This window comes from Pelophylax lessonae, assembly GCF_965119305.1.
Source record: "Pelophylax lessonae genome assembly, chromosome: 7".
Taxonomy (NCBI): Eukaryota; Metazoa; Chordata; class Amphibia; order Anura; family Ranidae; genus Pelophylax; species Pelophylax lessonae.
In genome coordinates, this window is record NC_138774.1 from 196,223,495 (window position 1) to 196,236,412 (window position 12,918).

Consider the following 12,918-nt stretch of genomic DNA (forward strand, 5'->3'; position numbering starts at 1 on the left):
CACTAGGCCCCAATTACTATTGTTTGTACCCCTAAAAGGCTAGATGAGGAGTAGGGGGGGTATGGAACAGGCAGCACCCTCAAACCTTCAGAAGTATGAGATGAACCCCAACAACTTGGAAAGGTGGATCTCTCTCACACGTACCAACACAGACTATCCCCCAATTTAACTGATCCCCAAAGGTTTTTGATTAAATAGCGGAATAGAAAATATGATCCAAAAAAAGTGTATGTATATCACACGTACACAACCACACTAGGCCCCAATTACTATTGTTTGTACCCCTAAAAGGCTAGATGAGGAGTAGGGGGGGGTATGGAACAGGCAGCACCCTCAAATCTTCAGAAGTATGAGATGAACCCCAAAAACTTGGAAAGGTGGATCTCTCTCACACGTACCAACACAGACTATCCCCCAATTTAACTGATCCCCAAAGGTTTTTGATTAAATAGCGGAATAGAAAATATGATCCAAAAAAAGTGTATGTATATCACACGTACACAACCACACTAGGCCCCAATTACTATTGTTTGTACCCCTAAAAGGCTAGATGAGGAGTAGGGGGGGTATGGAACAGGCAGCACCCTCAAACCTTCAGAAGTATGAGATGAACCCCAACAACTTGGAAAGGTGGATCTCTCTCACACGTACCAACACAGACTATCCCCCAATTTAACTGATCCCCAAAGGTTTTTGATTAAATAGCGGAATAGAAAATATGATCCAAAAAAAGTGTATGTATATCACACGTACACAACCACACTGGGCCCCAATTACTATTGTTTGTACCCCTAAAAGGCTAGATGAGGAGTAGGGGGAGTATGGAACAGGCAGCACCCTCAAACCTTCAGAAGTATGAGATGAACCCCAACAACTTGGAAAGGTGGATCTCTCTCACACGTACCAACACAGACTATCCCCCAATTTAACTGATCCCCAAAGGTTTTTGATTAAATAGCGGAATAGAAAATATGATCCAAAAAAAGTGTATGTATATCACACGTACACAACCACACTGGGCCCCAATTACTATTGTTTGTACCCCTAAAAGGCTAGATGAGGAGTAGGGGGAGTATGGAACAGGCAGCACCCTCAAACCTTCAGAAGTATGAGATGAACCCCAACAACTTGGAAAGGTGGATCTCTCTCACACGTACCAACACAGACTATCCCCCAATTTAACTGATCCCCAAAGGTTTTTGATTAAATAGCGGAATAGAAAATATGATCCAAAAAAAGTGTATGTATATCACACGTACACAACCACACTAGGCCCCAATTACTATTGTTTGTACCCCTAAAAGGCTAGATGAGGAGTAGGGGGGGTATGGAACAGGCAGCACCCTCAAACCTTCAGAAGTATGAGATGAACCCCAACAACTTGGAAAGGTGGATCTCTCTCACACGTACCAACACAGACTATCCCCCAATTTAACTGATCCCCAAAGGTTTTTGATTAAATAGCGGAATAGAAAATATGATCCAAAAAAAGTGTATGTATATCACACGTACACAACCACACTAGGCCCCAATTACTATTGTTTGTACCCCTAAAAGGCTAGGAGTAGGGGGAGTATGGAACAGGCAGCACCCTCAAACCTTCAGAAGTATGAGATGAACCCCAACAACTTGGAAAGGTGGATCTCTCTCACACGTACCAACACAGACTATCCCCCAATTTAACTGATCCCCAAAGGTTTTTGATTAAATAGCGGAATAGAAAATATGATCCAAAAAAAGTGTATGTATATCACACGTACACAACCACACTAGGCCCCAATTACTATTGTTTGTACCCCTAAAAGGCTAGATGAGGAGTAGGGGGAGTATGGAACAGGCAGCACCCTCAAATCTTCAGAAGTATGAGATTGTGTTCACTGTACCCCACAAAGATTGAGTTCACTGCACCCCACAATGATTGTGTTCACTGCACCCCACAAAGATTGTGTTCACTGCACCTCACAAAGATTGTGTTCACTGTACCCCCCAAAGATTGTGTTCACTGCACCCCACAAAGATTCTGTTCACTGTACCCCACAAAGATTGTGTTCACTGCACCCTAAAAGGATGTTGTTCACTGCACCCCACAAAGATTGTGTTCACTGCACCCTAAAAGGATGTTGTTCACTGCACCCCAAAAAGATTGTGTTCACTGTACCCCCCCAAAGATTGTGTTCACTGTACCCCCCAAAGATTGTGTTCACTGCACCCCAAAAAGATTGTGTTCACTGTACCCCCCAAAGATTGTGTTCACTGCACCCCACAAAGATTCTGTTCACTGTACCCCACAAAGATTGTGTTCACTGCACCCCAAAAAGATTGTGTTCACTGTACCCCCCCAAAGATTGTGTTCACTGCACCCCACAAAGATTCTGTTCACTGCACCCCACAAAGGATTTTGTTCACTGCACCCCAAAAAGATTGTGTTCACTGCACCCCAAAAAGGATTTTGATCACTGCACCCCAAAAAGGATGTTGTTCACTGCACCCCAAAAATGATTTTGTTCACTGCACCCCACAAAGATTGTGTTCACTGCACCCCACAAAGATTGTGTTCACTGCACCCCAAAAAGATTGTGTTCACTGTACCCCCCAAAGATTGTGTTCACTGCACCCCACAAAGATTCTGTTCACTGTACCCCACAAAGATTGTGTTCACTGCACCCCAAAAAGATTGTGTTCACTGCACCCCAAAAAAGGATGTTGTTCACTGCACCCCAAAAAGGATGTTGTTCACTCCACCCCAAAAAGATTGTGTTCACTGCACCCCACAAAGATTGTGTTCACTGCACCCCAAAAATGATTTTGTTCACTGCACCCCAAAAAGGATTTTGTTCACTGCACCCCAAAAAGGATGTTGTTCACTCCACCCCAAAAAGATTGTGTTCACTGCACCCCAAAAAGATTGTGTTCACTGCACCCCACAAAGGATTTTGTTCACTGCACCCCAAAAAGATTGTGTTCACTGCACCCCAAAAAGGATGTTGTTCACTGCACCCCAAAAAGGATTTTGTTCACTGCACCCCAAAAAGATTGTGTTCACTGCACCCCACAAAGGATTTTGTTCACTGCACCCCACAAAGATTGTGTTCACTGCACACCAAAAAGGATTGTGTTCACTGCACACCAAAAAGATTTTGTTCACTGCACCCCAAAAAGATTGTGTTCACTGCAGCCCAAAAAGATTGTGTTCACTGCAGCCCAAAAAGATTGTGTTCACTGCAGCCCAAAAAGATTGTGTTCACTGCAGCCCAAAAAGATTGTGTTCACTGCACCCCACAAAGATTGTGTTCACTGCACCCCACAAAGATTGTGTTCACTGCACCCCACAAAGATTGTGTTCACTGCACCCCACAAAGATTGTGTTCACTGCACCCCACAAAGATTGTGTTCACTGCACACCAAAAAGATTTTGTTCACTGCACCCCAAAAAGATTGTGTTCACTGCAGCCCAAAAAGATTGTGTTCACTGCAGCCCAAAAAGATTGTGTTCACTGCAGCCCAAAAAGATTGTGTTCACTGCAGCCCAAAAAGATTGTGTTCACTGCAGCTCACACACAGAAAAATGGATGTGGATCACTGACACCTGCCTATCTCCAATCCCACACCACACAGCAATATCGATTGTAGTTTGTAGAACACAGTTTCCCTAAAATTCAGCAGACTCTGTCCCTAACAGGATTGAGAAGAGATCGTAGATCAGGATTGAGTGCAGATTCACCCCACCCCCCACACAGCAATATCGATTGTAGTTTGTAGAAGACACTGACCCTATAATTAAGCAGACTCTATCCCTAAAATGCCTACAACTCGCCCTGCCTAAACACTCCGACCTGTCCCTCAATTCTATCCGGACACAAATGGTTTTTTCCTGCCTATCTTTCCCTAATCAGCAGCCAGCACATTGATGTGTGCTCTGTCCCTTAGCTAAGCAGCAGAATGACGCTGCTGCGGCGGCTGCCTCGAACTTATAAAGACTTGGTCACATGCTTCAGACGGCCAATCACAGCTACTAAGACATTTGCAGGCATGGCTGGGATGGCTTAAGGCACACCAGTTAAACGATTGTTGATTGGCTGTTGAAAGCCCGCCATGAAAAGAGCGCCAAAGCATGCAAAACCCGGAAATAAAACGACCGAACACGGATTTTTACCCGAACATACAGTAAAGTGTCCGTGTCCGTGTTCGGGTAACAAAAATCCAATTATTCGGTACGAACACGAATAATACAGTCCGTGTTCGCTCAACACTACTGGTAATGAATAAGTTAAGTTACCCCAACATCAAGTGAACACTATTGGCATTAAGGCTGCTCTGTATTTTTATTTTTTTTAAATATGTGCAACAGTAAAAAAGGTAACTTCGCATAACAGACAATCAGTATTAAGCATTATGAATACAATCAATGCTCCAAGATGTACTGCGGAAGACTGAGGCATATTAGAGCTGCAGGATTAATCGTTAAAAAAATGATTCACCCCCCCTCACGGTCTTAAAGCGGCATTTCCTAGATTCATACAGAGCAGAGCTGATCTCTGCTCACTCAAAGCTGTAAAAAAAAAAAAAAAAAGCCTCCAAATGTTTATCTACATTACCAAGGCTGCTAGATAACTATAAGTCCCGGTTCACACTTCTGCAATGTGGGAACGCTGCGAATATGCAGCGTGTTCCTGCATCGCATCCGCACCCCTGGCAGTTCACACTGCCATATGCGATACGCAGGGGGTGTCAATTAAAAGTGAACGACACCCCCAGTTTAGATCGCATATCGCAGTGCGATCTGCAAATTCGCACAGAATCGGATGCAAAAAATGGAACAGAACTGAAAGGACACAAATCGGATGTCAGCGGATAACCATCCGCAATCCCATTGACATGCATTATGTCCGTATATCACCCGCAAACGGATGGGGTGATATACAGACATACGGAACGCCCGTGTGAAAGAGCCCTAAGCCTTTTTCTGATAATTGTTGCTTACAAGTTAAAATCAGTATTATTTGCTAGAAAATTAAGAACACCCAATTATATTATATACATTTTTTAGCAAAGACCTAGAGAATAAAATGGCGATCATTGATAGATTTTATGTCACACTGTATTTGCGCAGCAGTCATTCAAACTAAATTTTTTTGGGGAAAAAACACTTTAATTTTTAAACAACTAAACAGTTAGCCCAACTTTTTTGTATAATGTGATAGAAGATGTTACGCTGAGAATCATGAGACAATCGTAATCTTTATTCTTAGCAAAAGAATTGTGATTCTCATTTTATCAAGAATCGTGCAGCTCTACAGGCAATTAATCTTAATTATGCGTATTGGAGGAACTTTTCAGAAAAGCAGAAAAGATCCAAATAAAACCATTTAATCTTATGTTCCTCAGGTTTGTCCCATAGAGCAGAGGTCAGATCATCCATTTGCTGGATATCCTTCACCCTTGTGAACCATAGGGCTATCGTTGGTGCAGATTGTTGCTTCCATAGAGGTGGGATGCAACCTTGTGCAGCATTTAGAAGATGTTTGAGAAGGGATTTATGGTAACTTTTCCTTGATAAAGGGGTAAGATTAAGTAGGACTGCAGCCAAGTCATCTTGTAGGGAAATGTCTGTAAATTTATGTATGAGTTTAAGAACTCGTTGCCAATAAGTTTTGAGCGTAGGGCATTCCCAGAAGATATGCAAGAGGGTACCCGAGTGTAGGCCACAACACCAACAGCAATCAGTTTGATAAAGGACTAGCTTTGCCAAGACTGACGGGGTTCTATACCAGTGCGTAATTATTTTATATGTAGTCTCCTGATATTTGCTACAATAGAGAGGACTTCTGCACAAAGAAAAGTAAGCTCTTTTTGGGGTTCAGTAAACGTAAAAGGTAACTCTCACATCCCTCTCCTATTTTGCCAAGAACGAGGGGTGCTCAGCAGCATGGAGATTCAACAAGGATTTTTAAGAGGTAGAAAGGGATCTCCGAATTGGGCCCTCACCCAGACATAGTTCCTCAAAAGAGTGGAGCTTTCGGGTGAAAAGCGCCGGTTTGGGCAACGAGCTAAGAAAGTGTGATAGCTCAATAGTCCTCCAGCGATCTAACATAAGAGGAGCTCGGCCAGAGAACAAAGTCTCTGTAGAGATACATCTGGAGGACCATAAGAACTGGGAGGCCCCTCAGGAGTCCCTGTGGGGCTTGCAAAACAAAAGTTGGATCAGTGAGGCCAGGTGTAAACCTCGGGTTACCAACAAGCGGTCATTGGGGAGGGATAACTGCTCATTGAGGATAGACTGAAAAACCTGTCAATTTCCACAAGAGTGGGGCCAATCAGCAGGTGGGCCATGAAATGTGTAATGTGAGTTTTCCCTGCCCACGGTAAACCAGCAAGCAGAGCTTGGGCGGCCTCCTGTTCCTGCGCTACCCAAAATTTCAGGTCGCCATGCCGGAATCACTCCACAACCCTAGTCATGTGTTGCAGTGTAATACAGGGCAGGGTCAGGGAATACAAGACCGCCTGTAAGCTTCTGTCTTAACAACAATGCTCTGTCAAGACGTGGATGTTTACTTCGCCGGATTAATTTAATAAACTGCTCTGTACTCAAAAAGCTTTATTAAATACATCTAATTGATTACAGCACATTTCAGTCATAAGCAGCTCTTTGAGCTTCCAGAGTGCACTATGACTTTAGCGACCTCTGACATTGCACTGTATCATTCTGTCTTTATACAATTGCACTTATTCATTGAGAACCTGATGCCCCTTGCCACGCAGGGAGAAGGTTACACTGACGCCAAAGCAGTCAGGACAATCTACTTTTACCAGACAGGTTTATATAATTACAAATGACAAACTAATGTTCATTATCAGATATTAAGTCATTAAAAAAAACATCCTCTATTTAAAGAAGCTTTCTTTAACCTTTAGAGTGCATGCACACTGGCTTAAAAAAAAGGCTACTACAGTAGTTTTGTGTTTTTCCTGTACAAGCAGCTCAATGTTTTTCTGTGTGTCCATGCACAATAGGGAATTTAGAGGCATATTTTAAGCTCAGCGTTTAGAGGCAGGAAAAAACCCCTTCTGGTTTGCGTTTTTGATTGGAGCTTTCTGGCAGAAAAAAAAAAAAAAAAAAAACACGAAACACTCTTAACTGTGCCTAAACATGTGTTTTTTTTTTCTGCCAAGGGAAGTGCCATTTTTGTAAGCCCAGTGTGCATGGAGCCCTACAGTTATCCAATCTCCACACACATCTCTAGCCTAATTTTGTATTTTTTTTTTTTATAAAGTGCTGTCTGTGTCACCGCTGGTGAGGTTCAGCTATTCTCTGTCCCTGTGACCACAGTTTCCAGGTCAGAAGTTAATGGGAAGTACAAAATGTTGCAGTAGGGTCGTCGGTTTGAATCCCAATCACGGCACCACCTGCACACAGCTTGCATATTCTCCCTGTGCCTGCACGAGTTTCCTCCAGGTAACGCTGGTTTCTTCCCACACTTCAAAGACATACTGGTAGGTTAATTGGCACCTGTCGAAATTGACCCTAGTAGATGTATGCATGAGTGTGAGTTTAGGGACTTTAGATTGTGAGCTCCTTGAGGACAAGGACTGACGTGAGTGCCGGTTCACACTATAGCGTGTGCGGCGATCGCATGTAATATCGGAGCGCACTGCTCCTTGATTACCTGCGATCGGATGTGCAGTGCGAATTCAGCCATACACTTTGTATGGCTAAATTCGCACTGCACCCGCACAAAAGTCGCACATGACCCTTTTTTTCAGCTGCATCAGGATCGGATCGCACAGTGGTTCACACTTGTGCGATCCGATCCTGTGCGAACTGTCAGATCGCACTGCGCTATGCAATCAAACTGGGGGTGTCGTTAACATTTAATTGACACCCCCTGCGTATCGCATATGGCAGTGTGAACTGCCAGATGTGCGTTTGCAATGCGGGAACAGGCTGCAAATTCGCAGCCTTCCCGCATCGCACAAGTGTGACCCGGCACTTAATGTACAGTATACAAAGATGCAAAGTGCTGCATAAAATGATGGAGTTATACAAGTACCTATAATAAATAAAAAAATAAATACATTTCTCTTCACTTCTTGTTCTAGAGACACAAACAGAAGTGACAACAGATCTCTACAAAGAGAAAGGAAATCCCCACTTAAGACATTTTCTATCAGAAAAAGGGTCCTACTGAAAGATTTTTCCTGACCACCTGGTCTGGTGACAACTAACTCCTTTGGATTTCCCATCAATATCAGTCCCAGTGGCAGTTGTCATCTTTGTGTTCAGTTTGGTGCATGCACCTAGGTCGGTCTGAGCGCAATTTCTTAGGATGCCAAAGTACAAAAGCATTGTGTCTGAGTAAAACACGGTCAAATAGCCCCTGTCTAAGAGGGAGTTCGTTTTTAGGAGCGCCAAGAGATCATTGTGTTTTCTGTCTAGCAGACTAGTGGGAAGACCTAGCACACATACCTATGAAAATGTGAAATGCTTTGCAATGTTATTTAAAAGGAAATCAACACTTTTATCTACAAAGACAGACTGCATTATTGAAAAAAAAACTGGTTAAGCTCCTCTTGACATAAAAATAATTACACAGGATTTGAACAGGAAAAATAAATACAAGCTGAAATTTCATGTATGTAAATAGCTATAAATCTTCCACATATTAAAGGAAACCAGAAAAAAATATGTGCTGTACTCAAAAAAGAAAACATGGCTCATAAATCTTTGGCAGGATGGTGGAGGCTGCCAGATCAGACGCCAAAGTAAGCTTGTACGGATGTTTTCACACAGCGGAGCTGCCTGCCCAAATCAACAGGAACCCATACCTCAGGATTGGCCGAGGTGACCGTCACATTGGCCATGAGGCCATTTCGCTTATACATACTCCTCCACGGGATGCTGCAAGGTGAGGTCAGCCTCAGCTGGTCACAGGCTGCGACAATCCCAGGTGACCTGAGGAGAAGACATACAAGCGTCAGCCATAACATCTGAGGTAATCCAATATGTATAACTATAGTAAATACCATTATAAAAGATTTGCCAGATCAATTTCTGCTGCATATGAAGGAAAGACAATTCTACCATCACTATAGGAAGCTGACCATGTGAGATGATTAACCCTCTAATGCTGTCAGCTTGGGTGATAATCTCATGTGCAATAGCAGCAGAGACACCTCTGGATAATTTTTCTGAGAAGCAGGGAAGACAGGTTTAAAAACATTTTCAATGTGCTATTGTTTCATGCACAGATTTTTATGCAAGTCACACCTGAAATCTCACAAAGTAGTGCAGGAACTGCTTTCAAAATCCATCAGAGTCACATTGATTTAACCGGCTCCATTGCAAAAAATTAGGGTGCAACTTGTCATGCGATTTGAAACTGTCAAATTGCATAAGTTGCACTGGTGTGACCAGAGGCTTAGTTTTGGATGGGGGGTAGACTATTTGTCAGGTTTTTATTGCCGTCTAATAACCCCTCAAATCCTGTCTCGGTGAGACCAAGGGTGTTGTTGTGAGGGGAATGACATGTTCCCTTTGCTGAATGCCTTCCTGCAAGCCAATGGAGCAATAGAAAACCTACAGACCCTCATTGACTAACTCTTTTTTTGGAGAAGGTCCAAAAGTTAAGTCCCACTAAGGATTGTTTAGTTTTTATAACAAATAATAGCTGTAAATATATTGAAAGTCAACAAAGATATAGCATTTTTATCTAAAGTCTACTTTTTTGTTTTGGTTTTAGATGGAATGGTCAGAAACCTTGTTGAGTATTTTTTGCTGCCTGTGGTCCACAGGGGAAAATATCCCTACCCAGGAACACGACAAGAAAACTCCCCAAAAGTAATAGGAAAAATTGTCTTTGAGAATGTCAGCAGAACAGGCATCTTTTTTGGAAAATTTCCCATGAACTAATGACAAATGTAAAATTTTGAAATTCCCATTGCTTTCTGGCCTGGTGACAATGGTCATAGAGACAAATAAAGAGGGTGAACCACTCCAGCAGGAAGGCTGACAAGCAATAGAAATCTGTACAATGGGGGTCCCCAGCACACTTTTAAGCTAGTCAGCAAAAAACAAAAACAAATTTGTTTTGAATACTCAGGCCAAGAACAAAAGTTTTATTTGCATACATCTGCAAACACATCTGGAGGCCACACAAGTCACAGAGGCATGAGACTCCAGAGAGAGATATCATTTTGCCCCTGTACAGATCATTAGTAAGACCTAATCTGGAATATGCAGTTCAGTTTTGGGCACCAGTTCCTAAAAAGGATATCGGAGAACTGGAGAAAGTGCAAAGAAGGGCAACCAAACTGATAAGAGGCATGGAGGACCTCAGCTGTGAGAAAAGATTAGAGGAACTGAATTTAAGGGGAGATTAAGGGGGGATATGATCAATATGTATAAATACATAAGGGGTCCATATGGTGAACTTGGTGTTGAGTTGTTCACGTTAAGGCCAACACAGAGGACAAGGGGGCACTCTCTACGTCTAGAGGAAAACCGATTTCGTTTCCAAATACGGAAAGGTTTCTTCACCGTAAGAGCTGTGGAAATGTGGAAAGGACTCCCTCCAGAGGTAGTTCTGGCTAGCTCACTAGATTGCTTTAAAAAAGGCCTGGATTCTTTCCTAGGTGTACATAATATAAATGGGTACTAATTTTTTTTTTAGGTAAAGTTAATCCAGGGAATATCCGATTGCCTCTCGGGGGATCAGGAAGGATTTTTTTTCCCCTGCTGTAGCAAATTGGATCATGCTTTGCTGGTAAGTTTTTTCCCGCCTTCCTCTGGATCAACTGCGGGTATAGGAGTGTGTATATGGGATTGTATTGTTGGGTTTTCAATACTGTATTTTTTATTTTTTTTGGTTGAACCAGATGGGACTTGTGTCTTTTTTAAACCTGACTAACTATGTAACTATGTAAGTCAATGCACTTCTAAGTGATGGGAGCCCTTTTCACCTTAAAAGTACAACACACCAAGCCCATATATCACCTTTACAAGCCATCTGAAGACTTCCTGTGTGTCTGCACCAAATTCAAAACGAAACAATGGCAGCCACTCGCATCAGTTTGAAACTAACAAAAGGTGAAAGATGCACATGGCACATAGCAATAAAAACTGTCACCGGTTCTTCCTTCCACACTCAAAAAAAAAAAAAAAAAAAAAACGGAATTTTTGTAAAATCTTACCTGTAAAATTCCTTTCTCTGAGTCCTCCGACAGTCGCCGCCCACTTCATATTCATCACCAATGGGGTTATGTCCTTTATTCCGTAGGAGTAGCTAGGCAATAGAATATGTTAGTACAAAGACTTTTAACATATCCCACCCCCAGGGGGTGGTCCCCTCAGTACATAACCCTCCACTTCCTGTATCCAACTCAGTTTCAGTGGAATAGCAGTAGAGAGTACATCAAAACCCCAAAAGAGGGGCGGGGGCGGCGACTGTCGGAGGACTCAGAGAAAGGAATTTTACAGGTAAGATTTTACAAAAATTCCGTTTTCTCTTACGTCCTCCGACAGTCGCCGCCCACTTCATATTCATCACCAATGGGGATGTCCCAAAGCAGTGTAAACATGAGGGGTGGGAAGAACGCAGCCACGCCCAAGGCAACGCCGTCTCCCCATCAGAGAAAGGAACCTTACCAAAGGAAGGAAACCAGTTGGGCATAAGAACAAAACACTCGCTCAACAGGAGCAAGAAAACCCAGGGAAAAAACAAATATCCCAAAAACCCAAAGAACCCGTAACAAGGGCTCTAGGGAACTGCCGCACTAAGAACCTTGCGGCCAAAGGAAGCATCAGCCGATGCCTGAACATCTACTCTGTAGAATATCGTGAAAGTGTGTACGGTCGACCAAGTCGCCGCCTTACACACCTGGGCCACAGAGGCCCCATGACGACAGGCCCAAGACGTACTCAGAGATCTGGTAGAGTGCGCCTTCACAGGTACAGGGGGAACTTTCCCCTTCAAAGCATAGGCCTGATCAATGGTCTGTCTGATCCAATTGGCGATTGTAGAAGCCGACGCCGCCATGCCCTTCCGAGGACCTTCCGGAAGGACAAACAAGGCATCCGACTTGCGAAAAGACTCAGTCGATTTGAGATAGACTCTAATCGCCCGGACAACATCCAAGGAGTGAAGCAACACCTCCGTCGGATGCTTCGGCTTCGCGCAAAGCGAAGGTAGGACAATGTCCACATTGAGATGAAAGTCCGAAACCCTTTTTGGAAGAAAAGAAGGGTTAGGTCGCAAGACCACCTTGTCCAAATGCACAACCAGATACAGAGACTTGCAGGACAAGGCTGCCAGATCCGACACTCGACGAGCCGAGGTGATAGCCACCAAAAAGGCGACCTTCTTGGATAACAAAGACAGCGAGATCTCCCTGATCCTTTCAAAAGGAGCATGCTGCAATACTGATAGAACTAGATTCAAGTCCCAAGGGGGAAGAGGGTCCCTCCTAGGAGGGATCAGATGACGTACCCCCTGCACAAAAGTGCTAACCAAAGAATCAGATGCCACAGGCCGTTGAAAAAGAACGGCCAAAGCAGACACCTGACCCTTGATCGTGGCCAGCGCCAGACGCTGGTCAACACCCGTCTGAAGGAAGGGCAACACCCTAGACACCGAATAAGTGTCAGGAGAGAAACCCCTGGATTCGCACCAGGCAAAATACGCCTTCCAAGTACGGTAATAAACCTTCCCCGAGGAAGACTTCCTCGCATTTATTAAGGTGTGAATGACCTCAGGGGAAAGACCCCTGTTCTTCAGGACCTCGGTTTCAACAGCCAGGCCGTCAAAGCCAGCGACTGTAAAGCAGGATGGAAGATCGGTCCTTGCGACAGAAGATCTTCTCGAAGAGGCAGACGCCACGGGGCGTCGATTGCCAGATTTACGAGGTCTGCGTACCAGGACCGGC

The 12,918-nt window shown here is 43.7% G+C and overlaps 1 protein-coding gene across 5 annotated transcripts in view; it reads right to left on the minus strand.

Moving 5' to 3' along the window:
- Positions 1-12,918, minus strand: part of RALGPS1 (Ral GEF with PH domain and SH3 binding motif 1) — a 1,028,186-nt gene that overhangs the window by 837,062 nt on the left and 178,206 nt on the right. For all 5 annotated transcript variants that reach the window (XM_082262603.1, XM_082262602.1, XM_082262601.1 and 2 more), the window contains exon 3: positions 8,824-8,950. In XM_082262603.1, the coding sequence (XP_082118729.1) occupies positions 8,824-8,880 (57 nt within the window). In that variant the 5' untranslated portion in view covers positions 8,881-8,950. The remainder of the gene's footprint in view (positions 1-8,823; positions 8,951-12,918) is intronic.